Raw genomic sequence first — 24,040 nt, forward strand, 5'->3', positions numbered from 1 at the left:
TGTTATAATTAATTGGGCAGGCCTCATTTACCGGGGTAATACCGGGTATAGTTAATTAAAAAATTTGTAAATTCACTCAGCAATTTTTCCGCTTCTGATCCGCTGTTCTTATTGAATATTTTACAGCGATTGCTACTACTTTTTTTTAATTTTCCAAAATTATATGATGATTTCGAATAAATAGTGCTAAGAAAAAGTTTCAAAAAACTTTGCCAAACTTATTATAAAGTTTTCATTTGTATCAACGGGTATGTAACCACGTGGTGGGTAAACCATCCGAAAGGCACTACATTTGCAGAAAACACACAAAAAAAAGATCATCTACCAAAGCGTACCCAAAATTCGGCCGATGAAAGTTGTAGCAAATTCGCGAACTCTACCACAAGAAGGTGCCGGAAAAGAAACTTCCGCAAAGAAGTTGCGTGCCGATTTACGAAGTCCGGAGCGAACTTTGGATACAGAGTTCGCCGCGAGTTCTAGTTGGGCACTGTGCCGAAATATAGTCTAAGCGTGCCACCGCGTTTGAAGACGCGCAATGTTGCCGGTCAAGTTTTAAAGTTAACCGAAGTGGTAGTTTTTGTTAATTTTCAATGAAACAACTCCGCTCTATTTAATGAATATTTCGTTAAATTGCTTTTCGCCTCATAAAATCTCGAGCTGCACCAAAACTGCGCTTAATACCGCATCAAGAAAGACGCCCAGTTTCACGAACATGCATGAAAAGTCCTGAAAAGAATTTTAGCACTTTAAATAGCGATGTACAGTACTTTTAATGTATCTAAACCAACCAAAGGAGTTTTGTATGACCGGCCAAATTGCGTGACAATGTGCTGCCCAAATACTTTAAGATCGTGAAGTTATTCTCAATCTCTACTGCCTGGGCAAAAACCGGGGGAAATATTAAAAATTAACTTGATGGTATTATAAAAATTGACGAGATAAATTTAAGAAGCTTAACAAATGTGACATAATGTTGAAAAGATGGCCATCATACTCCACTAAATTATGAAAAAAAATCTAGTTTGATATTTTTGGGATTTAGGAGATGGAAGCCTTTTTTTATATTTCATCATCATATTTATATTCATTATATTCATATTTATATTACATTCATTTTTATATTTTTATATTTCATCGCTGTAAGTACAGTGTTTCCATTTGCTAGCAACGCAATAGAAACAAAAGTATATTCGACTTCAACATTATTTCAATAAAATGGGCATCATACGCTAATGGATTATGAAGACAATTTTATTAACCGTTTTAATTTGAGTGGATTGATTGAATGGAGTTATTATCGATTAATCTGAATTTTTGTCTATATTTTCAAACTTAAAAAATCTCAGCAATTACATTCTCTGGGAGAGAATGGAAATTTTAGTTTTACGCTTTTTCTGGCTTGGGAGTCGAAAGCCAGTTTATATCCATTCAATTTAATGTTTCCATATGCAATCAGCATGAAAAACCTAGATAGATTTTGACAACATTTTAATAAAATGACTTCTACTCTATCCTAATGGAATATGAAAACATTTTTTTAAATTGCAGTGGATTGACTGAATGATGCTTTTGTCGATTTAATTAGTGTTTTCCGAAGTTCAAAGCAATTTTATATGTATTTAATTAGAACCTCACATCTAGAATTTTTCTGTATGCAAATAAAATAGTAAAAAAAGCCAAGATCGATTTCGACAATATTTTAATAAAATCACCATCACACTCCAATGGATTATGAAGACAATTATATTTACAGTTTTCATTTGAGTGGTTTAATTGAATGGACACTTTGCCGAATTAATTTGTATTTTGTACCATAATTTTTCACTATATTTTCATCCATTAACGCCAGTAATTGTACAATCTGCAAGATTATGAAAATTTTGGTTTCCGATTTTTCGGGCTTGGGAATCGAAAGCAATTTTATTTCCAATAATATATATAACTCCCTCGTAGCTACTATTTTTTTGTATATGCAAGCAATACAGAAGCAAAAAGCCAAGATAGATTGCGGCAATATTTTTATAAAATAGCCATTACAATCTAGTGGATTATGATATTTATTTGAGTGGATTGACTAAATGGAGCTTTTGTGGACAAAAGATGTTTTTGATCTAGAGTTTTCGTCTGTATTTTCATGCTTTAAAAACCTCAGCAAACACATACTGTGTGAGATTATGGAATTTTGCTCGGCGATTTTTCGGGTTTCGGAGTAGAAAGCAATTTAATATCCAATTAATTAGAACCTCGAAGAAAAACCAAGACTAATTTGGACAATATTTTAATAAAATGGCCATCATACTCTAATGGGTTATGAAGAAAATTATATTTGCCGTTTTTACTGGAGTGAATTGATTGAATGAAGCTTTTATCGACTTAATTTTGATTTTTCGGGTTTGGGATTCTATTTAAGTAGAGCGTCGTACATACAATTTTTCTATATGCAAGCCGAAACAAAACATAAATTTCGACGAAATTTTAATAAAATGACCATCGTACTCTAATAGATTACGAAGAGCAGCAGAAGAAAAACCAAGACTAATTTGGACAATATTTTAATAAAATGGACATCATACTCTAATGGATTATGAAGAAAATTATATTTGAAGGTTTTAACTGGAGTGAATTGATTGAATGAAGTTTTTACCGACCTAATTTTGATTTTTCTGGTTTGGGATTCTATTTAAGTAGAGCGTCGTACATACAATTTTTCTATATGCAAGCCGAAACAAAACATAAATTTCGACCAAATTTTAATAAAATGGCCATCGTACTCTAATAGATTATGAAGAGGGGAAATGTATTCAATTTCCCAACTATTGCAATTGGGAATACAAGCTAGATACAATTTTCTTTAAAAAAATATACCTAAATAAAATGTTTGTTTTAATTCGCATAAATTAGATTTAGTATCGACGAATTCTTAAACTATTTACTACGGCAGAAAATATATAAATCGAGGGCTCACTAAAAAAATTGAAGATAAAAAATATATCATGAAAACAAGGAAACTGTGGTAAAGATTTAAATGTTATAATGCCGTTAACATTAAAATTTTACCATTAACATTTTTTTTATAAACATTTAAATATTATTTTTATTTGAAGAACCGTGTGGTAAGCAAAGTTAATGAAATTTTCTCTGTGATAGAGAATATGTGATTTTCAAAAATTTAAAGTATGGATTTTAAACGCCAAAATTATATTTGAAAGCGATCAAATAAAACTTGTCGTTGGACGATTTTTATGTGCAATTTATGCAACAGCATTATGTAAGGTTTCTTTAAGACAACCTCGAGCGCATTCAACACCTTTTATCCACTTGTAAATGTAGTGAAAGAAAGTAGGTGATATTCCAAAGGCAAGTTTTGACAATAAAACAAAGTTTCAAGCGTTGATAAACAAGTTGGCAGGTGGAGTAATTCGCTGAACTATCTTGGTAAACAGGAGCAAGAAAAAGGGCAAAAAATTGTAAAAGTGAATATGGCAATAGGGCAAGAGCACGTCGTGGGAGCGTCGCGGCGCCTTGGTCGCTCCGCCCCTCAAACAAACGCGACGACGGAGTAACTGTTGCTTTTGCAAAAGTGCCCCGGCACCCCCCATTCGCTTACGGAAATCTGCACAGGAATGCAATTTCATCAAAGCATACAGCGCTGTTCTATTCTCAGTCCAGATCACAAGGCTCGGCCACACGGAAAACAAAGTTATAAGTCTCGGTTACGGTTTCATTACACTAGCTCAGACGGCACGCAGTAGGTCTATGACATGGGATTACAATATAAATCCTACTTCATGGATCTTAAAATTTCAACTCTGGTATTCTTCCAATCCTATTTGGCTTCATCCAGACAGCTACGCGACCAGAGACCGAATTCTCCTAGCAAATATTCATAAATATCTAAATTCCGTTTTTAAAATATCCTTACGGGAAGTTTTCTGAATTATTTCGTGGCTGTTTATCTTTCCAGGTAAATAAACGCTTTATGTCTAGTTCAAATAGTATTAGCCATTATTTACGAATAACCCGTTTTTTTTTGCTTGCGTAAATGTTTTATGTCGAGAAACGCTGAATCAGGCCTTTCTGTCGCCGGGTGAACTGGCACGCGCTCGGCACCAGAGACCTTCTCGACTCAGATTACAATATAAATCCGAATTTTACCTCAATTTGCCGATGCTTATTTAAAGCTTAAGGCATCATTCCATGCGTTCACGATAAAATCTGATAAAGCTTCCTAAACTGATTACTCGGCTATTATTTAATAACTCTTACCGCTATTAATTGATCGCTTTAGCTAGTTGAATCCACAAGATAAATGTCTAATTTCCTAACAAAATTTGCTACAAAGAAACTGTAAAGTTGGGAAATATTAAAACTAATCCCGGAAATGCACGTAAAACATCAACAAATGTAAGTTAGTGGGTTAATTTATATTTGGCAGAACATATTTATAGCCCCGTATATTAACACTATTCATCAAGGGATGTTGGGATCTTGATCGTTGTTTCAGTTCTATCTCGCGTTCATTACTTATAGTATATTAGGCATCTCAAGAAACCGCAATGTAGCCTGGCTGTATATCCCGCTGTTGCGAAGCCCTGCCCTTGGGTCTAACACTTTACTTAAACGCTCTTATTGCATGGGCGTCCACATATTAAATCAGCAAGTATTCTTGACCACACACCAAACATTGCCCTGACCTGCGAGTTCTTTTAAAATGTATGGACTTTAACTCTCTCTTTTCTGAAGGTCGCAAGAAATTGAAACTTTCTTCAGCAACAAAATCGAAGAAAACCCATTCATTATAACATAAAACTCAACTAAAACTTAATTAACTTAACAGGAAAAATTAGGCAATTTCCATTAAGCCAATCTGGTTTGGTTTCCACTATTATCTCCACCACTGACAGTTCCATCGCATTTCCGCATATCACATCAGGCGATCCAGCAAACTCACTATCAAACATCCTTAACGTTTGTATTATTCGAATTTAATTGCAATTTCAACCACCTTCTTAAAATAATAGGAAAATTACAGTGTCGGAGCCGAACACTCGCTAATGCTTTTCCCGAAAACCGCTAAAGCTTTAAAGCTTTTTCAATGTCAAAATGAGCATCATTGCGATTGCGAGCTCTACAGTGCCGGATGCTGAACAACAAGGGCTGTTTTATAATGTTCTAACAGCATTGGCTTTTCCTCCGGTTTTCAATGTGCACTAACCGCTCAGTTGGGTTAGTGGGATTTTAAATTATTCACAGTTACAAAGCGGGACCTAAACCCATTGACTATTTATTTATTGAACATATTTTCTCAATTTTCACTAGCACAATTTAAACTCGTTTTCCCTTACCGGAGATCCGCCGCTGCAAAATTAACAATTATTCAAATAGCTTCAGGTCGATTATGCCGCTTTCCACGCTTTCCGTCACTGATAAACCAAAGGATAAAATACTTAAGAAACTGCAGTATTCTAAAATTCAACTGGACTTCAATCTGATATACATCATGATACTTTTCAATTGATATAATTTTGTAAATGAACACAGCATGCGAATGGAATTCGCAGAACAGTGAGAAGGAAATTGGAAAGAATCAAATAACAACCCAGCTAGGGTCGTCTTTACATAAGCAAAAGCCCAGATCGAAAACGAACTACATAATCTTTACAAGACAAATTTCCAGTAACCCTTTTGGGATAGATTTCCTGGGTGCAAAATAAAAAGTGTCATCCAATATCAGAAAGACGCGTATAAAAAATATCATCGAGATTATCTGCCCCCAGAAAATACAAACAAAAAGAGTGGAACTAGGGCCTCAGATATTTTTCACACAGAAAAGGGTGTGCAGTATGTAGAAAGACAGGAATGATAGCAAGGCTTGCTCGACAACTAGCCGTGAATTGAATAGTAATGACATTTCTAAACCAAACAAACAGCGTTCTGCTTCTTTGGCCTTTCGTATTCCTTTTTCATGCTAGGGGCAAAATTAATTCTACGGGGCATCCCGGTTTCCAAATTCCATTACTTTTCATAGTTTTACCAACAGATTTGCAAATATACTTTGCAAATTATTTCCCGATAAATTTTAACAAAGTGTCATTTCTACCAGCAGAAAAAAACATTTTGCACCAGAAGTTGAAAAGTTAATTTGAGGAATCCCCATGGAAAACTTATCACGGCTCGAACACAGTTACAGGAAATGTAATTTTTATAAAACTGAATGAACCGGTGAAACTGGCCAGAAAGTACCGATCGTAAGTTAATTCGCATGATGGAGGAACATTGGGGGACGTTATTTAATCATGTCATAAATCTAAAGATCCTTTTCACGCTTATGGAACGTATTTTTTCGGATCCCGAGAAAAATGATTTGTCTCCAGTGACCAAACGTCGTCGACCCTGTTCGATGAAGTGTAGCTGAACAGAAAACAAGCTATTTCTCATAAAACAAATCGATTTCTTTTGTGGCAAGAACGCTAATTTTTTTCTTTTGTTTACAACCAACGAAGGTCATACTATTTTATTAAATGTGTGTTCCTTCGTTCTAACAATTCTGATTTGCATTTATTGCCTTTCAACCACTTCTCCGAAACATATACTTTATTCCGGTCGTGTTGTTCTCAATTTTTACTCTCTCACTATCGCCCATTGCAAACTACCATACTTCTAAGTACAGCAGACAGTAGCATTTTAATTATTTTAAAATAAAAAATATAATTTATCATCGCCGAAATTGTACTACGTATTATAATTTCTAATTATTTAATATTCCTTTCAATTACACAAAAAGTTTAAAGGCTTACTGGATAAATGAACCTAAAAGAAAAGTGAAATAAAGAATTTTGTTAAAGTGATAATATACCGAATGTGCTATTAGTATTTTGTTTGTTGTTGTGAGTAGTTTGTTTGCGTCTAAACTGCTAGAAATGGGCAAAAAATAAAAATACTGTGTTTTTCAGGATAAAGATTGTCCCATAAAAACCACACCGACATCCATTTCGGTTTATTAAATAGCACACCGAAAATTTATCTCTGAGTTCTGGAATAAATTTGCAAATATTTGATAATTCATAGCCGATCCAAAGCTTATATCGTACAGCGGCAATATAGTTTTTAAGTAAGTAAGTAAGTTTCAACTCAATTCTTCCTGTTGTTTTGAAAGATTGGATTGGGTTTTTTCCTATATCAAAATTAATTATAACTATTCATTTTGCAAATTGTGCATTTTCTGCAAATTATCAAAGTTATAATTTGTATAAAATTCGTTGAAACTCCATAGCCAATGTTCACAGAACGATCCTCATTTTCATACTCATAGAAAACTAATTACTGAAAAATGTGTATATCCAAGTCCGTTTGACGATTTGCTGAAATTCCAGCTTGTATGTGCTTAAGAGGATTTAACAGCATACCATTAATATGCATTAAAAGCTCTACAAATGCAAGTTGCAAATATGCACACTCCCAGACTGAACTTTATTATTATGCGTTTACTTTTAATTATTTTGAGTATTTTGTAACAGAATTTCCGAAAAATGTTTTAGGAACACTTTTGTTTAGTGCAACACGAAACTTTTTGGTGAGGAGCAACGACGTTGCTGTTTCTGTAATGGAATTAAAATGCCGATATTTTTTCAGTGAAAATAATGTATTTCGAGAAAGTCACGATTTTCATTCCATTCCAAGTGTGAGCCAGCAACGAACACAACATACATATATTCCTTCTATGCGAAATACAATAACAACAGAAGCCTGGTCGAGGAAATTTAATCTGCATTTATTCATCTGCTTGGCAAAGGAATCTTCCTACTGATTTTCGAATATTTTCTTAAAGGCTGGCCATTATAGAAGATTAGAATTAGAACCAAGTACTCAGTTTACATGAGGTATGCGACTACAGCCGGATAAGGTAGAAACGAAAAATGTTTTTACACTTCCATAAACTCTGTAGCCCAATGAAGTTGAGGGAAGATAAAAATGGGCAAAACGTTGCAGGAAAATAGCTGGCAGGGAAATGGGCTTTCCAATACAATCGGCGGCTTTCAATTAGTGGCAATAGTCCATGAACGGACAGCAAAAGTAATTCCGCGTGCAGTGAAAGGTCAATTTTAAGTAAATCGAAATGGTCGCCGAAAGGGGATAATCTTTGATGGTTATATAATTCCGAAAAGCCTTCGGTTTTTAGTGCCGACACGTCGAACGAAGCTTCAGTTAATATATCTGCAAACATTGACGGCACAGGAATCCTTACCGTTAAATGTATATATTCCGAAATATTTTATAAATTGGCAAACTAATCTGAAATGAATCTGACCCGTTTCGCCAGTTGCTAGAGTTGAAGGCAAAAAGCCGCAACTTTGTATTTTTTTTTTATTTAAAATATACCAAAAATACAAAATGAAATGACTGATCCTGGCGCCAACGCTTGGACTAGAATAATTGAGCATTCTCATGCGTTTTTTGTGCTATTTCGGACATAATTTGAGATAATTTTAGTAGAACTGTCTGAAAGCATCCCTTAGTTATCGGGTACACGCCAATGCCCGTAAGTTATTGTGGCCGCCGCGCCGCTTATTTCATTTAACCTGTTAAGTTTCTGTTTCTGTTATTGATGCCCCTGTATTGATTCTCCCTTGTCAGACTTGGAAGATATTTCAAATTCTTCATTTGTTGGTTTGTTTTAACGTTGCCGTTAGTTCATTTTGCGGTCTGACAAAGCAGAGACCGAAATGAAATTAGCTGCGAACTTTAATAGCGAAATGTTTTGATTATTTGTTTCCCAGTGATAAAGGGTTTACGCTCAACTTTTAGTAATTAAAAGCGGCACAAAAGAAGGCAAACACTTCAAACAACAATTAGTTAGTTTTAAAATAATTTACGCTTAAACAATCCTATTTCGGTGTCGAAATTGTTGACTAACCTATGGTTGCAATGATATTTGCAAAGTTTCAATCTCCAAAACAAACTTGCGCAACCACAATACCCATTTGATTTAAGAGACATTTTAAATTCATTGTAGATGTTTAATGGGGCTGCATAATACAAATAACGATTTTTTGATCGTAAAATAACAATCTCTTGTTATGGCTATTTTGCTGTGTATACAGGCATAAAGGAAATTTTATATTTCAAGAGGGCTATAATTGCGAAACTGTATACTGTACGCATATCCATATTATACTGTATGCATCTCAACTTTATATTGCGTCATTTTCGTTGGACAAATATGCCCAGTAAACTCGATCGAAAATATCTTGAGAAATTAGGGCGCAAATCAATTTAATGCAGCGGCAACCTTAGGGAAATCACGAAAACAGTTTTTTCTTTTTTGTCGCGTATTTGGTTACGGTCGTGCTAAGTCTTAAAACTAAAATGAAAGTGAATTTATTACAAGCAAAAAGCATGGAAAAATGTATTGATTGCAAGTTTTTTGGCGTTTAAATGCAATTTTGCGTTTCAAAGCGTCCATTATTAGTCAAAGGTAGATCACGAATAATGTCTAAGCAAACTCAAATAAAACGCGGGAATATCTTCATCTTGGACAACAGAACTTAAAAAATTAATCGGGAACTATTTCGTCGAGCTGTTTTACAAACAATTAGGACAAAACCAAACAAATAATACCACAAAATCAAAAGGAGAATCAATGCACCAAGGTTGTTTTCATATTTTAAAAATGCAATTAAACCATCTCCCATTAGCCGATGTGCATTTAACTTATTGGCAAAATGAATGTTGAGCTTTTGCTGCACTTCTCAGCTCAGTGGTGTTAATATAGTTCATTCAGGATATCGCGACATTTAAAGGTTAAATATGGTTCTCAGTAATGATTCAGGCTGCGGCTTGCCAAACTAATGACAAAGTACGTATACTATGAGCCAAAGCAAGGTTTTTAGGTAAAATCCAAGTGGAAAAACAGTGATTGTTTCAGAGCAAAATAGCTATGAAAATAACTTATTAGGCTGTCTTTATCAATTGCATACACTGAACTGATTGAAGCGAACACTCCTCTGAAGATGCTAGCCATTTGTGCAACCGAAACGTCAAGACGAAATCCGTACAGTTGCCGGCAAAACCAGCAGGTTTTTTAAACTAACTGTACTTCTAATTAGATTGTGGGACGTAGTTGAAGAGAAGCGAAGAAGGTGATGTAGAGACATCGGCTTCTACTTAAAGACGGTACTGTTTTCCATCAAGTATTCCCATAAACCATCAAAGAAATGAATTTGGTTGAAGATTTCAGTCGCGAATACACACCTGTACAGCCTTGGAATTCCCTCACCTTCGCTTGAATTAAGTAAGCATTATAGGCGTACTCTTGTGGCAGCCAGTTCGGTTATGGTGAACCCGCCATATCGGTGGTTCTGTACTAAAGTGTGACTAACTAGATGAAAAATGCCGAGAAAACTTTTGAAATTCCTCATTTTGTTTGATAACACGTCCTTACTGTACTTCCCCGGGCAGTTTTTATCGGGTAGGGTCCTTATCGAACTACAAGATGACACACCTGCCTTAGGTACGTGCTTATACTATTCTTAGGTACCTTTGGCCTTATTTGGTAATGTTGATAAATGCACTGATCGTCGAAAGTTGACGCTTTAAACCATACGAATTTTCACGTGGATATTTCGTCTGTAGTAATGAATTATTTCACATTGTCCATGTGAATTAAATGGAAATGTTTCCCTTGAAAGTATATGAAAATTCAAATCAACATGAGGAAGATAATGCAGATATTCACAACTAGCACAGTAAAATAATCTATAGTCTTAGCAAAGGCCTTAAAGGTTACTGCACTAATTGCCCGTTGAGCTCACTCAATGCTGTGGCAGCGTTTAACTTACAGGGAAGCTGCCTTGTGTTTATTATTATTTAGTCCATTATCATTAATATTTAACTTTTGCTTTTAATTGCTTGCCTAAATTATAATTGTGATAAATATAACAAAAACACTATTCAACAGTACATCAACGTGACTAATTGGAGTCAACTAATTGCGAAGGGTTTTGCAGTAAAAAAGGATTCATGAAAGCCAATATAAAAAGCGGAAAATTTAGCGAGTCAAAACTATGATATTAAAATTAGATATACATGAACAAAGAAAGTTGTTTGAATAGTCTGCAATATTTACATCGGACGCTCGCATTCGAGCCAGAGAAGAAGGTAGGCAGCGAAATCTGTACAAATCTCCCTTCATGAATTACCAGAAGATTTATAGAAATTTCGCTAACCTACTTCTTCTAGAGCAATTATTGGACAAGTGCTGACAGCCATCAATAAAAAATCCACATTCCTTTATGCAGAATCTTGTCGAGTCTTTTAAGCAAAGCAATTACCGCGAAGTCGACAATCAAGATTAATCAGAAAATGTTAAACATTCGGATTTCTATGAACTAATTCTGTTAAAGTGCTATTCACGTTCTGTGGCCCCAAATAGCAAAGATGTTCGTAAATAAAATGTACATATTTGTTTAGAGGAGTTTAATATCGGTCTAACTCCACAACATTATTCATGTTGTTACGTCTCGAACGATACGTGGTAAAACAAATCATCGTTCTTGCGCCAAAGTGGATTAAAATGGTAAATCTTTCTCATTTTGGGGTCATGGGCAGTTAGAAGCAGAAGATGCCCTACTTAGAACCGGTTTTGGACCAAATTTCTTCTTCCAAAATATTAAACAGACAAACGAAAGGACAAATCAACCACAGATTACGTAATAGGGACGCAATTTTCCGCAGCAATAATTACAGAAAAATGTACAGGAATTAAAAGCATCCGTAATGCGTATGGCATATGTTCGATGAAACAGAGAGTGTAGGACGCAAATTAGCAAACCGAATTTGCATTTCCAAGCAAAGCTTCCTTGAAACATGAATGACCTTTAAAATGTTAATTAATCAAACATAATAATAATCATCATACCTGAAAAATACAAAAACCCAAGTCAGCAGGGTACAGTGGCGGCTCTTGGGGTGGGCGAGGTTGGGCGAGCGCCCAACCACTTTAAATAGCGATATAAATAATTGCAAATTTAAAAAAATCAGATCATATTCGACAATAATGATAGTGAACGTGAAAACATACCGAGTTGCTCGGGAATTGAAAAGTAAATTTTTAAGTAAGTACTTAATATTAATAAATTATTTTCTAATCTAAATAATTTCTAATCTAATTGTTTCCTGCTAGGACAAATGCCAAATATTTTCATATCGAGGAAAAAGAAGTCATTGGTTTGGCTCTATCGCTACATGAACTTTCAAGACAGCCGGGCGTAGCAAGTTTTCCTAAAAAACAGTATGGTTGTGATCTTTGTGGTTTTAAGTCCAGTTATTATATCATGCATCCTTGGATTAAGTACAGCATTCTCAGATGTAGATTTATCTTTAAACAAGGCGGAACCAGCAGTTTAAGTTTTGCTTCTGAAGGCTACAAGAACTGGAAAAGGGCTGTAGAAAAAAAAGCGGGGTTTAAAAACATGATTTAGTACATTTAATTCATTTTTTTAACTTGGAACGTTTATTTGCTTTTGCGTTGTATTTTTGCTATTGTATTTGCGTTTATAATGCTTTTAGCTAACCATTACCATTGTGATATAGTTTCAATTGAAAACGAGACAAAGTCAATGCCAATTGCTCAGAAACAATCTAAAAATAAACAATTTCTGATCTCACACTTTTTTTGCAAGATTTTAGTATAGTCTTGCATGAAATGAATAAACTATATAATATTGCAATGACAGTACCATCTTCTAGGGCAAGTTGTGAAAGATCTTTCAGCACTTTAAAGAGAATTAAAAATTATTTAAGAACAACTATGAGTCAGGATAGGCTTACTGACTTGGGCATTTTGTTTGTTAGAAAAGATATTGCAAAAAAAATAGCTTTTGAGTTATAGATTCGCTTGCTGCTAAGCGTAATAATAGAAGAATGCCTCTTCTAATGTTATGCGTGAATAACTATTTCATTATTCAATTATTTCGCTACCTTATTAAAGTTTTTTTCAATGTTTATAATGTTATTCGTTAATTTAAAAATTTTAAATCTTGTTTCGTTTAGTAAAAGGAATTATTCAAATCAAAAAATATGTTTGGTTTTTATTACAATACTAGTGTTGTAGCGAATTTCATTCAGCACTTGTTTCCAACATAATAACGTTTAAAAAAATGTTCACAGTTGCGAAATATATTTTTGTAACATTTAGTTCGTTATTCTACGAAAGTGATAAAATCTCGTATAATATTTGCATTGTAAATTTATATTGGGACACGCAAGGTTTTGTCAAACTCTGTTAGCTTCTTGTTTGACAAAAACATGTCGTTATAAGTGCTTACTAAAAATGAATCGTTGCAACGCTTGAATGTTAAATAACAATAACTAAAAAATAGTTGACATTATATTCGGTTAAAGAAGGAAACAAAATACTTTGTAAAACAGACTATGTAAAATTTTTCGCTCAAGCGGAAAATAAAACTAGCGCCGCCACTGGCGGGTACAATTTTCCGTCCGGTGTAAATAAATACTGTTTTCTTCCGCAGGTCTACATTTTCATGTAGTAGGAGAAGGTGTAGTCAGAGTGCGAACTCCACGACAAGAAAGGGTGTACGATAAGGAAAACTACATCGACTTCAGGATGAGATTACTGGGGGAACCTGGTAGGTACTCGCACAAAAAAACAATTAAAAACCGCGAAAAACACCGCAAAAATTGAAAATTCCAGGTCAGGGTCCATCAGTTCTTTCACCTGGAATTCACAGCTTCCCATTCAAACTAGGGCTACCCTTAGGACTACCGTCAACCTTTTTGGGGAAGCATGGATGGGTTCAGTACTACTGCAAAACGGCCCTCAGGGAACCCAATGGACTTACCCACAAAAACCAACAAGTGTTCATAGTGATGAATCCAATAGATTTAAATTTAGAACCTGCCATTTTAGGGGTAAGACTTCCAAAGGATTGTATAAAGTTTTGCTTCGGAATGGGTACGATATGGACTGAGTTTCCGTCCTTTTATTGGCGGTTGTTGGCTATGTAAAGTAGACGAAAGTAGTTAGTAGGTTTGTTTAGTCAAATCAAGGAATGGTTCTGATGTGTTATGCAATTTGAAGTATTCGTTGCAAAAAAATCGCAAGATTGAATTTTGCTCAACAATCTTCGCATCACACGAATTTTAGTGGTTTCCAGACATTATCTTCTCTATTGCTTACTGCAATTTATCAAAAAATCTAAACGGATCGTTTCTGAAAAAAACTTTCTAAATATTTCTCAAACGTAAAGCAAAATTGACCAAATTCAGTTGCACAATTCCCTACCAAAAACGTATTTGCACTTTTAGATTCTTTATAGCTTTTGGGCTGAGTTACGGGTATTTTGATCGATGTGTCTATCAGGTGAAATGTTTATCTGTTGTATCTAGTTAATAACCCGCACTTTGCTTATGTACTTCTTTCCACAGATAGCCTTCCCCTGCATGTTCTCTAATATATCTGTTCTATGTTCCCTCTTATCTAATTTAGACAATTTCGGGACAGGAAACGTTCAGATGTGAAGTAGAACATAAATTCGGTGTTAGCTGTGTGGGCTCCGGAGCTGTGATCTGTAAAGTTACCTTGGACAGAGGGGGATACGTTCCAGGTGAAAGTATAGGTAAAAATTCCGCAATTAGTGTTTTTAAGGGTTTTTTTTATTAGTTATTTTGCCACAAGGTGTGTCGGCCAGTGTATCGAACCGAAGTAGGCTGACAATAAAAAGTACAAAAGCTGCCCTAACTGAAACGATAACGTACATGGCTAGAGGAAAAGCGGTTCAAACCGAGAAACGAGAGTTAGCGGTTCTAACCAGAGGGAAAATTCGACCAGGAGAAAAAGATGAGTGGGATAACGAGCAACTCTATATCCTGCCTCTGCCTCCTACTAATTTAAGAGGGTGCCATTTAATTAGGATTAATTATGATGTATTCGTAAGTTAGCACCTACAATTTCAAAATTCCATCTAATGCAAACTTTTAGTTTATAGTAGAACCAAGTGGCTTACAAAAAGAAGTGAAGCTGCAACTGCCAATAATAATGGCGACGTATCCCTTAAGATCTGCAGACGACGAAAATGGAAATAAGTCCGGAACGCATTACCCATCTACTTTACCAATATTCAGGCCTTGGCTGGAAGACAAATCACAAGATTAACATTCGCATATTATTAACAGTCCTACATTGGACAATAATTAACAAAGAAGGAAGATGAACGTCAGGCTGGATGTGGTTTCTTAAGCGAAAGCAACCTTCCTGCGCCTACTCTATTAAACTTTGGCAAATGTATATTTTTTCAGAATGCCACCATAACAAAAGCTTTAAACCTGCAGAAAAAGCATACGAACGAAAGATGATGCGTCCCTGGTAATCATCTAAGGAACAGTTTAACACTTAATTTTAATGGTCATCCAATTCGTAGAAAAACATGTCAGTTAAGTGGCTTGCATTGACTAAATAAAATTAGTGAATACAGTGTTAAACTAATTAGCGCTATGCCGGTAAACATGTATTTTCTTCCCGGTTGGTGCCAATAAGAGGTATGTAATTTTGTATGTGACCGACTTCAGTGAAAAATGTGATTGAAATAAATAGATTACAAACAGGTTTTTTTGTTGAAAAGTTACCTAATAAGTATTAGGAAAATTGAACGTCGAGTTGAACGATATGCTTCAGGTAGTAAAACATAAATAAAAAACAATATATAAATAAAGTATTTATTATATGGCAGAAGTAACAATCTCTAAGTGAGAAAATTGCAACTTATAAAATCTCTTAAAAAAACATTGGAAAGACCTGCTGGTCTAGCAAATATACATAGTAGATAAAAATACTACAATGGAAAAATATAATTGTGTCATCATAATAAATGATTGATTCATTAGTACCTATACATCTAAATAATCTTGGCATAAAAATCACCCTGTATAAATCAACATAATGTAAATATAAAACGGCACATCGGATATCTAAGGTAGGTTAGCTTCAGCTATTAGTTCTCCCAGATTTATGTATTCCGAGTCAGATTGAAAGAACTGAAACAGTTCTTTAAATGTGGGACGTTCATCTTTGTCAAACGCCCAACATTTTAACATCTCGTTATAAACATTTTCAGGACAAGCCTCCGGCTTTTGTAGCCTTTGTCCTTTATCAATCAGTATAATTGCCTGAAACCATGATAAAACATTATACGCAGCTCTGGACTTTTTCATAAACTAAAAGACTACCTCTGCGCCCTTGATATCTCCATATGGATAAGCACCGAAGGAATACATTTCCCAAATTGTAACTCCAAAACTCCATACATCGCTCTTATGATCGAAATGGCCATAATTGTAAGACTCTGGAGCGTACCATTTCAAGGGCCACCTTCCTCCTGTTATTGAACTGGAGAGAAAATGCTGGCTAAATAAACGCCGGCTCAAAAGACTTAAAAACTTGCCTGTAATATGGGTCTGTATTTAGCGCCCTAGATAGTCCAAAATCACTTATCTTTGCTTGAAGCTTAGAGGATAGCAGTATATTCCTTGCTGCTAAATCTCTGTGGACAAATCTGTTTTCCTCAAGATAATTCATGCCTAAAGACAGATTTTTCATACGTAACTTGATAAATGATAAAAATAAAGATACTACTTACAAGAATCCCTAAGACGCATGAGAAATATATATTTTTTACTGCAGGGATATTATCAATAAACGGGACACTTACCACATGCAATTTGAGCGGCCCAAATTTTAAACTCTAAATTAGGATTAATCTCACTCTGGTGAGAGTCAATGTACTGTAAAATCGACCCTAAAGGAACTAATTCTTGAACCATCTGCAAAGGCGGCCCCAGGCAAATTCCTAAAAGCTTTACTATGCAATGATGGTTTAAATTTGTCATCACCTCCGCTTCTCTTCGGAAATTTTCCTTATTATTTTCCATTTGCTCATTTCTTAGAGTTTTTATGGCCACCCTAAGTTCCTCACCATTTTCCTTTACAAATAGGCCTAAAAAATCGACAACTACTTAGTACCGATGTCAAAATTGCGCATTAAATTACCTTCGAAGACGGAGGCAAACTCGCCCTCTCCAATCAAAATACTACGCTTCAACCTTTCAGGAGGAATTAATTCATTTCCTGATTCTCTGTGAATGTTATTGTTATTCGCTAAACATATATCGCTAGTAAAAACGATGTTTTGGAAAACATTTGAACTATTAAGATCATTTTTCGGGACGTCTGGCGTCTGAGGTACTCTGAGTTTTGGCCTTATATTGCGTTGCTTGTTTTTCTTTAAAGTCGATATCTAATATGAAAAAAAAACGTGAAATTGTTCACGGAATTTCAAGTGAGGAAAACTCACAGGAGGCGCATCAGGTTTTGGCGGTGGTGGAACAGGATGTGTCAATACTGTAGGTAATCCATCTGGCAATGTACTATAATGTTCCACTAAATGTTCTAATGAATTTAGTAGCGGGCCATCGTCAATGAACATGAAATTTCCCTATTATACATTAAATAGTTTAATGCATAAATTCGAGCAGTACAGGTAAGAATTCAATGATCAATTATCAAAACTCAGACAGAATAAACCACTATTTCCACGAAAATTTAAAAAACCAAACTCATACAAAAAATCTAACAAATATACTTACAAATTGAATCTTCTTAATTCGAATAGAAATTAAGATCAAAACTAATTTAAGCAAAGCGTCGATCTCTGCAATAAAATTATTATGAGGCGAAATCTGATACACATTGCACAAAAATAATCGATAGAATCAGCTATAAATGGATGAATGAAAAAAATGTATAAATATTTCTTTAACGGGGAAGAAAGCGGTACATGAAAGACAGATACTAATAAGAATGTACTGAATAATAAGCAGAAACTGCAGAAACCTTAAATATGAAAATGCACATCTTTAAGCGTAGTTATCTCTCAGCATGCGTACGTACAAAGCCGCGAAGTAAACTCACCTGTTCTCTAATGATATAATTCCAAACCTTTTCATGGAAAAGCGTGAGAATATAAACATTATTCCTCTCACTATATCTGACTAAGAAGACGCCACTTTGAGGATTACATTTTTTAATTTTCTCTTCAGCTTCATGCCTATCTAATGTCCCATGATAGAATCGCTGCCGGCTGGTTTTAGGAGTAGGACATATATAGGATTCTGTATATTTATATCAAGATTAGTTCTTCATTCGACTGACGCAATCAATTCGACCCTCACCCAAGAATTCGGCACATTCAATGTGTCCTTTTTTTCTGGCAAGTTCAGCAGGAACAATGTTGTTATTTGTTCTGGGATTTACTGGCGCATTTAAACTGAGTAGGACTTTGATTACCTCAATATGGCCCTCATTAGCTGCTACATGTAAGGGAACTTCCCCATTTTCAGTGTTTCGGGCTTGGAGATTTGCTTTGCCCAAAGAGACTAGTAAACTGACAGTATCTGGTCGGTTATATTTGCATGCGTACTAAAATTCATTTAAAACACTGTACTTTTCAGGGCGTTGAAATTACTCAAAATATTCATCAAAACCCCGTTTTTATTTATTAGTAGTTCAGCGGTTTCTTACGTGTTAAGGAAACTTGAAGTCGCAATTTTGCTGAATATGTAACACTGTAGATAACCACATGTTTTTGTACCTTTGTATTATATTTAATTACGCGACTTGATTTGGTATGCCAGCTGCGCTAAATGAACTAATGTACACAATGATGTGATATTTACGAAAATAAGGAATTTAATAATAGATAATTGCCATTTGTGTGATAATTTTCTAGATGATAGTGCTCGAATTCAAATAGACACAAAGGAAAGTTTAATCTGCGATGACAAAAGCTCTTTTACTGAAATGCACTTACATGTAAAGGTGTTACGCCGGAGGCATCCCTAAAATTCACATTCACTTGGTAAAAAATCAACTCCCTTAAAATAGTATTCTGTCCATTTATAGCTGCAAGATGAGCAGCCGTTTTCCCATCTTGGTTCTTGGCGTCAAATCCAAGGTATCCCGACTGTAGTAACTCAGTTACCACCCTGTAATGTCCTACATCTGTAGCTCTGGAAATTGATCAAAATTAATTTAATAATTAGATTTATTGAAATATGTACTTGGCCATTAAATGAAAAATCCTTTAGATATAATTATTTATTTGTGATATCCCGTTCTCAATGTTTGAGTCATTCAAAGCTACCGAGAAGTGCAAGATAACAACCGATAATAGAAAGTTTACTTTGGTAATGAATCTCCAATCGACGTTGATATTGAAATATGCAGTGATTGTAGCAATAATTATTTGCAGGGGTTTTACTGGTGTTTAAATACCATGAACATGGGTATTTATAAATACAAGCTTGATTACACGTTGTTGAGATTACGAAAATGTATAATTCTCTAAATAATTGTATTTGTCAAATACAATGATTTATTGAAAACTCAAATACTATTTGAGTTGTTGCAAACTTAGATATAGAGCAACGTAATCAATTTTCTGCCTTATTCGTACCTGTGGAGTAAATTAGTGCTACCATATCGCCGCGTTTCAGGTGGAGGTTGAGTACCTTTGATATGGTCAGTTAGAACCAAACCATCATCAGAGAGGGTATTTTTCTTGTAAAAGTCTATGAGGTTTTCTAAACCATGACACTTGACTAATTCGTCTAAAAGAGTAATTCAATGTATGAACACACAATTAAATAATTTAATCAAACTTCTTACTGATGGAGAAAAATGCATCCTCCTGGTGTCTGCGTATTTGATAATTATGTACCTCATTATTGCAAAGCACCGATAAAACATAGTCACTGGGGGAAGAAACACTGTCTCTTACTATGAAGAGGCCATTGATTTTTTTGGGATCTGTAAAAAATAATTTATTTGACTGATCAAAGTGTTGCACTCGGACTTTGATGGACTTTCAATATGATTAGAAAAAACTCAGAAATTAAACTCGAATGGAATGTTGTCACATTATTTAGTTTATCAGAAGAACCAAATCAGAGCCAACCAAATAAACCAGTTTTCAAGAATTTCATAAAACTTTCTCCAAGAAATTCAACCGAATAAACGGAGAATAATTAAAACATGTCCATTTTAATGAAACTGCAATTACTATAAGTATTTTGATATTGGCAGAAAATCAGAGAAATAAGATAAGCCTGATCAAAATATTCTGATATACTAATATTGACTTGTAGTAGGACTTCCCCGAACAAATAACTAGATAAGGAACTACAGCCTCCACACGGCTGAATAATAAAAATGGTAATTAATAATTATAATATACCTGACAATAGAAGTTTTTCACTCTCTTCCCTTGTAACCTTAGGATGATACCAACTAATTTCATCACTGACATTCATCATGATCAATATTAAAAATGTTCCTGACCATACGAATCGCACAAACAACCAGTTCTGTACAAAATTTAATTATTATTTACCAAATAATCTGCTTAAATAAAATTAACACATAACAAGAACAAACAAAAACATCACTGCTTATAAAACCATCTTGACAAGTAACTTATTAGACGTAACCTAATTCAAGGCACAGAATCCGCAATGAGTTGCAATGCTACCACTATCAGAACGCAAAACATTTTCGATTCTTGTCGTTGGTGCTCTTGTACTTTCTGGTTCCAATCGAAAAACTACGGAAATTTACATTGTACAGAGTGGCCCAAACTTAGTTCGCATAACTTCACCAGCATGTTGTACGGCGTAAAATTGAATAAATATTTATGACAAACTTAGCGCTCAAACGCCTCTTTATTAAATAAATGGGAGTTAAACTTCGTTATATTTTTTTTTGCATATAACTACGGAATTGTTAAGATAAACCAAAAATATTTTTACGGGTTTTTCAATTTCTTATGGGTGATTTTAGGCGTTAAGTCACACTCCGTCGTTTCCCGGAGTTGTTGATTTTGTTGGGCTAAATATTTAGCCCCGCAATTCTACGCCCTTCGGAAGAGTTGAAAATCGAGTGCATATTTTTAAGGGAAATTGTTTTTATGTAAAAAGAGTATTTTTGTCAAAAGCTCTATTATTCGCCGATTTGGAAAAAATGCTTTTTACAATCTGATTCGTGTCGGAAGATTCTATCAAAATCCGTTCAATTGAAGTCGATTAACTCTTAGAAAATCTAATAAATGTAAATCTGACTGTTGGAATTAACCAATAAATAATAAAAACTAAAATGAACTAAATTTTAGGGTTTCATTTTATCAAGAAATTGTAGTTTCCTCTAAAACGGCGGACTTCAGCGCATCTGATTAAAAACACCTTTTTTGTCTCGAAAAGATGGTCTTCAATCAAATGGTTTCAGATTTCCATTTTTCCCAGTGCTGTAAAAGTTATAACCGAAATAAAACCCACTCAACCCCTAAACCTCCGCCACTGGCCCATACAATTGTTTCAAGCATTAGAAAAATGTATTCAAAAATTCTCAGCAAAATGAAAAGCCAAAAAAGCAGTCTTGAAAAAAATAGTTAAAAACGAATGTTGGCTTGAATATTTTATTTTTTAAAGTAGGTACAACCGCAGATCAAGTTAGGCCGTTTTACCAAAAAAAATGTATTGATAGCAAACTAATCTTTTCCGAAATTTCGGTACTAGAGTTCGTTGTGATAAGCAAACAAGCCCTAAAAACGACTGATTGAAAGCTCTCTTGCATTACACTAAGCTTTTTGTCCATTCTCAAAGCACTGATTTTTCGAAATTTCGTCAAATTAATTTTCAGGCTCATTAGGATATGTTATCATCAATTTCACTGAGATTTAAAAAAATATTTTACGAGAATGGAATTTATGAAAAGCATTCACATCAAACTGAACTGAAGATTATCTACCGAATAAAAGCGGTTTTTTATTCTACATGTATTACGAAAATTAAGAATAAATCGCAAAATATCTACTCATAAAAATGTTGATTCTAAGTAAAAAATATCAATAACTAGAGCGCATTTCTAAAACGAGCACTGAATAAATTAGTCTGGTTTTAAATGTCTCTTATTAATTTTTTTCTCGATGACTCCTAAAGTTTCTGAAAACACTAACTGTTCATTCAAATAATTTAAATTAAATTCACTGAGCAAATCCAAATTGCAAAAATTGTGAAAAAGTATTTTGCTGTATCGGCAGCGCTCAAACAACATTTACTTATACCAGTTTAAGCCAACATATAAATGCAAGAAAGTCTCTGGATTCCATAATGAACTTGGCCTCTTGACCTGTATATGTCCAGTAGCAATTCCTTGTAGGTAGAGGAAGAAAATTAAAGATAGGAAACGAAATAGAGATCTCCATATGTTAGATTCAAATAAAGTGACTCAAGGCCTATAGCCCATAGCAAATTCAGGGAGCCATTTTTACGCATTTAAAGCATTTGAGGGCGTAATAACATAATGGCCCATAATAACTAGTAGCTATTGCGACCTAAGTAGTTTGAAGTAAGACTTTCAATTGAAAGCTGTAAAAATATTTGCGAAACGACTGTTGTTTCTTGCCATCTGCTGGCTTAATAATTTTTTCATTGTATTGTGTGAGCATTTATCTTCTTTTATTGGTTGGAGAGTGCTGTGCTTCTTTTTAAATGTATAATCACGACCTAAGTGCTTCTCAACCATGATTTCAATCGCAACCAGTTTCCAAATTATCGAACACGGATGGATATGGGGTAAGCAGATTACAAGCGCCAACCAAATGACGATTAAAACTAAAATGCAGCATTATTTAATCGAAAAATGGCCAAAATTATATAATATCTCCATTTACTAGACCAAGATGATATTGCGCACATGTCAAGCCGACCATATCCATATCTCATGTTGTGTAATAATTGAAATCACATGGTTTCGATTATTTTTTTTATTATTTTCCACGGTTTTCAATGACTCGAAAAATGTCGAATAAAATGGCATTTCTTCAAGTTTTACTAATTTGCCGGCCACTAACTAAAAAACCGTACTCATTTATAGTTTTTCAACGATACATTCTGTGCGGATTACAATTCAACACGAAATTCTGATCATTATTCACATGGATCAGAGATCAAGAAAATTACAAGTTATATAAAAAGTTAATTTTCATCTTTGCGGCACAAGATTCACAGGATAATTCCGATTGTTACGCCTTCGATTTCGCTAAAATGTTTGCTCGATATTCGTAGTTTTTCCAGTGAACATTTTTTTTAATTATTAAAAAAGAGTGAAAGTAATGTTAAAAGTATTAAGAGTTCGGACTGAAAAATCTGCAATGGCGCCAAATAGGCCACAAGAGAAAATCAAGAGAAAATATAAATTAATGCAAATCATCATAAAGAGCGGAAATTTTGGCACTTGATTGATTAAACGGTTAAAAGCACATAGTATTTGGAGTAAATTGCTTGTTCTGTCCGGAAATTATCAAATGTGTAGAGGTAATCATTATAAGCCATTAGCAGCACAAGGCAAAAGATTAGTTCTTTGTCCGGACCATATTAAAATTTAGAAAACGAGCCGAATTACAAAATATGCTCAGTTACAATGTAATTAAATAATTCTGCAGAACACCAACACAATTTATTTAAAGCGCACTTTAGATTATACTAATGTTGATAAAAGTTTAATTTTGTTTAGCCCGTCTCTCAGCGGCGTATCCATCGGACCCTTCACAGTAATAATTGAAGTTTATTCCTCTTTAAATTAAGACGAAGTATTTATTTATTTGCGCTTATATAAGAGATACTACTTTGTTTAAATGGCTCATGCGGCATTGAGGTCCTTTAGTAAATAGTTCAACGGTTAACGGTTGAGAAAATCTTTACAGAAGAGAAAAGATGTTTTTTTACAAACTTCTTGTTGGGTATTTCACCTCAAAAATTTTTGTCTTTAAAAAAGACAGAATTTTCTCACGTCTTCTATTACAGATTGATAAATAGTGCTCCTATTTCGCAATAAGGACGAATTATTTATCAAAAAGTAATCAATAACTATCACCTAGAGGGTATCCTGCGACACACTTAGGCTCAAGCTGTAAGG

The 24,040-nt window shown here is 34.4% G+C and overlaps 3 protein-coding genes across 5 annotated transcripts in view; 2 read left to right on the plus strand and 1 right to left on the minus strand.

The window, feature by feature from the left end:
- Positions 1-10,277: 10,277 nt before the first annotated feature.
- Positions 10,278-15,622, plus strand: LOC109532914 (arrestin domain-containing protein 4). 2 transcript variants are annotated; one of them, XM_019898053.2, is made up of 6 exons: positions 10,278-10,510; positions 13,530-13,646; positions 13,712-13,929; positions 14,507-14,636; positions 14,696-14,949; positions 14,999-15,622. In XM_019898053.2, exons 1-6 carry the CDS (start codon positions 10,390-10,392, stop codon positions 15,170-15,172), a joined length of 1,014 nt encoding a protein of 337 aa, XP_019753612.1. In that variant the 5' UTR covers positions 10,278-10,389; the 3' UTR covers positions 15,173-15,622. The 2 variants fall into 2 exon arrangements, with proteins under 2 accessions (XP_019753612.1, XP_019753613.1); XM_019898054.2 differs by having other exon boundaries at positions 10,281-10,510; positions 14,522-14,636.
- A 96-nt stretch (positions 15,623-15,718) lies between these two features.
- On the minus strand, positions 15,719-20,560 carry LOC125504548 (tyrosine-protein kinase Shark-like). Of its 2 annotated transcripts, XM_048666743.1 has the most exons (12): positions 20,307-20,560; positions 19,739-19,879; positions 19,527-19,680; positions 18,882-19,080; positions 18,244-18,490; positions 17,984-18,183; positions 17,367-17,507; positions 17,063-17,309; positions 16,725-17,009; positions 16,458-16,593; positions 16,243-16,402; positions 15,719-16,182 (listed from the first exon to the last, which is right to left on the minus strand). In XM_048666743.1, the coding sequence occupies exons 1-12, from the start codon at positions 20,383-20,385 to the stop codon at positions 15,985-15,987; spliced, it is 2,187 nt and encodes a 728-aa protein (XP_048522700.1). In that variant the 5' UTR covers positions 20,386-20,560; the 3' UTR covers positions 15,719-15,984. The 2 variants fall into 2 exon arrangements, with proteins under 2 accessions (XP_048522700.1, XP_048522701.1); XM_048666744.1 differs by lacking the exons at positions 19,527-19,680; positions 19,739-19,879; positions 20,307-20,560 and adding an exon at positions 19,132-19,250.
- A 1,889-nt stretch (positions 20,561-22,449) lies between these two features.
- The window catches only part of LOC109532949 (solute carrier family 41 member 1), a 16,376-nt gene continuing 14,785 nt past the window's right edge, over positions 22,450-24,040 (plus strand). Inside the window, exon 1 of the mRNA XM_019898103.2 lies at positions 22,450-22,698. Coding sequence (XP_019753662.2) covers positions 22,688-22,698 — 11 coding nt within the window. The 5' untranslated portion in view covers positions 22,450-22,687. The remainder of the gene's footprint in view (positions 22,699-24,040) is intronic.

This window comes from Dendroctonus ponderosae, unplaced genomic scaffold, assembly GCF_020466585.1.
Source record: "Dendroctonus ponderosae isolate FM_Combo_2020 unplaced genomic scaffold, Dpon_F_20191213v2 Dpon_F_20191213_1, whole genome shotgun sequence".
NCBI lineage: Eukaryota > Metazoa > Arthropoda > Insecta > Coleoptera > Curculionidae > Dendroctonus > Dendroctonus ponderosae.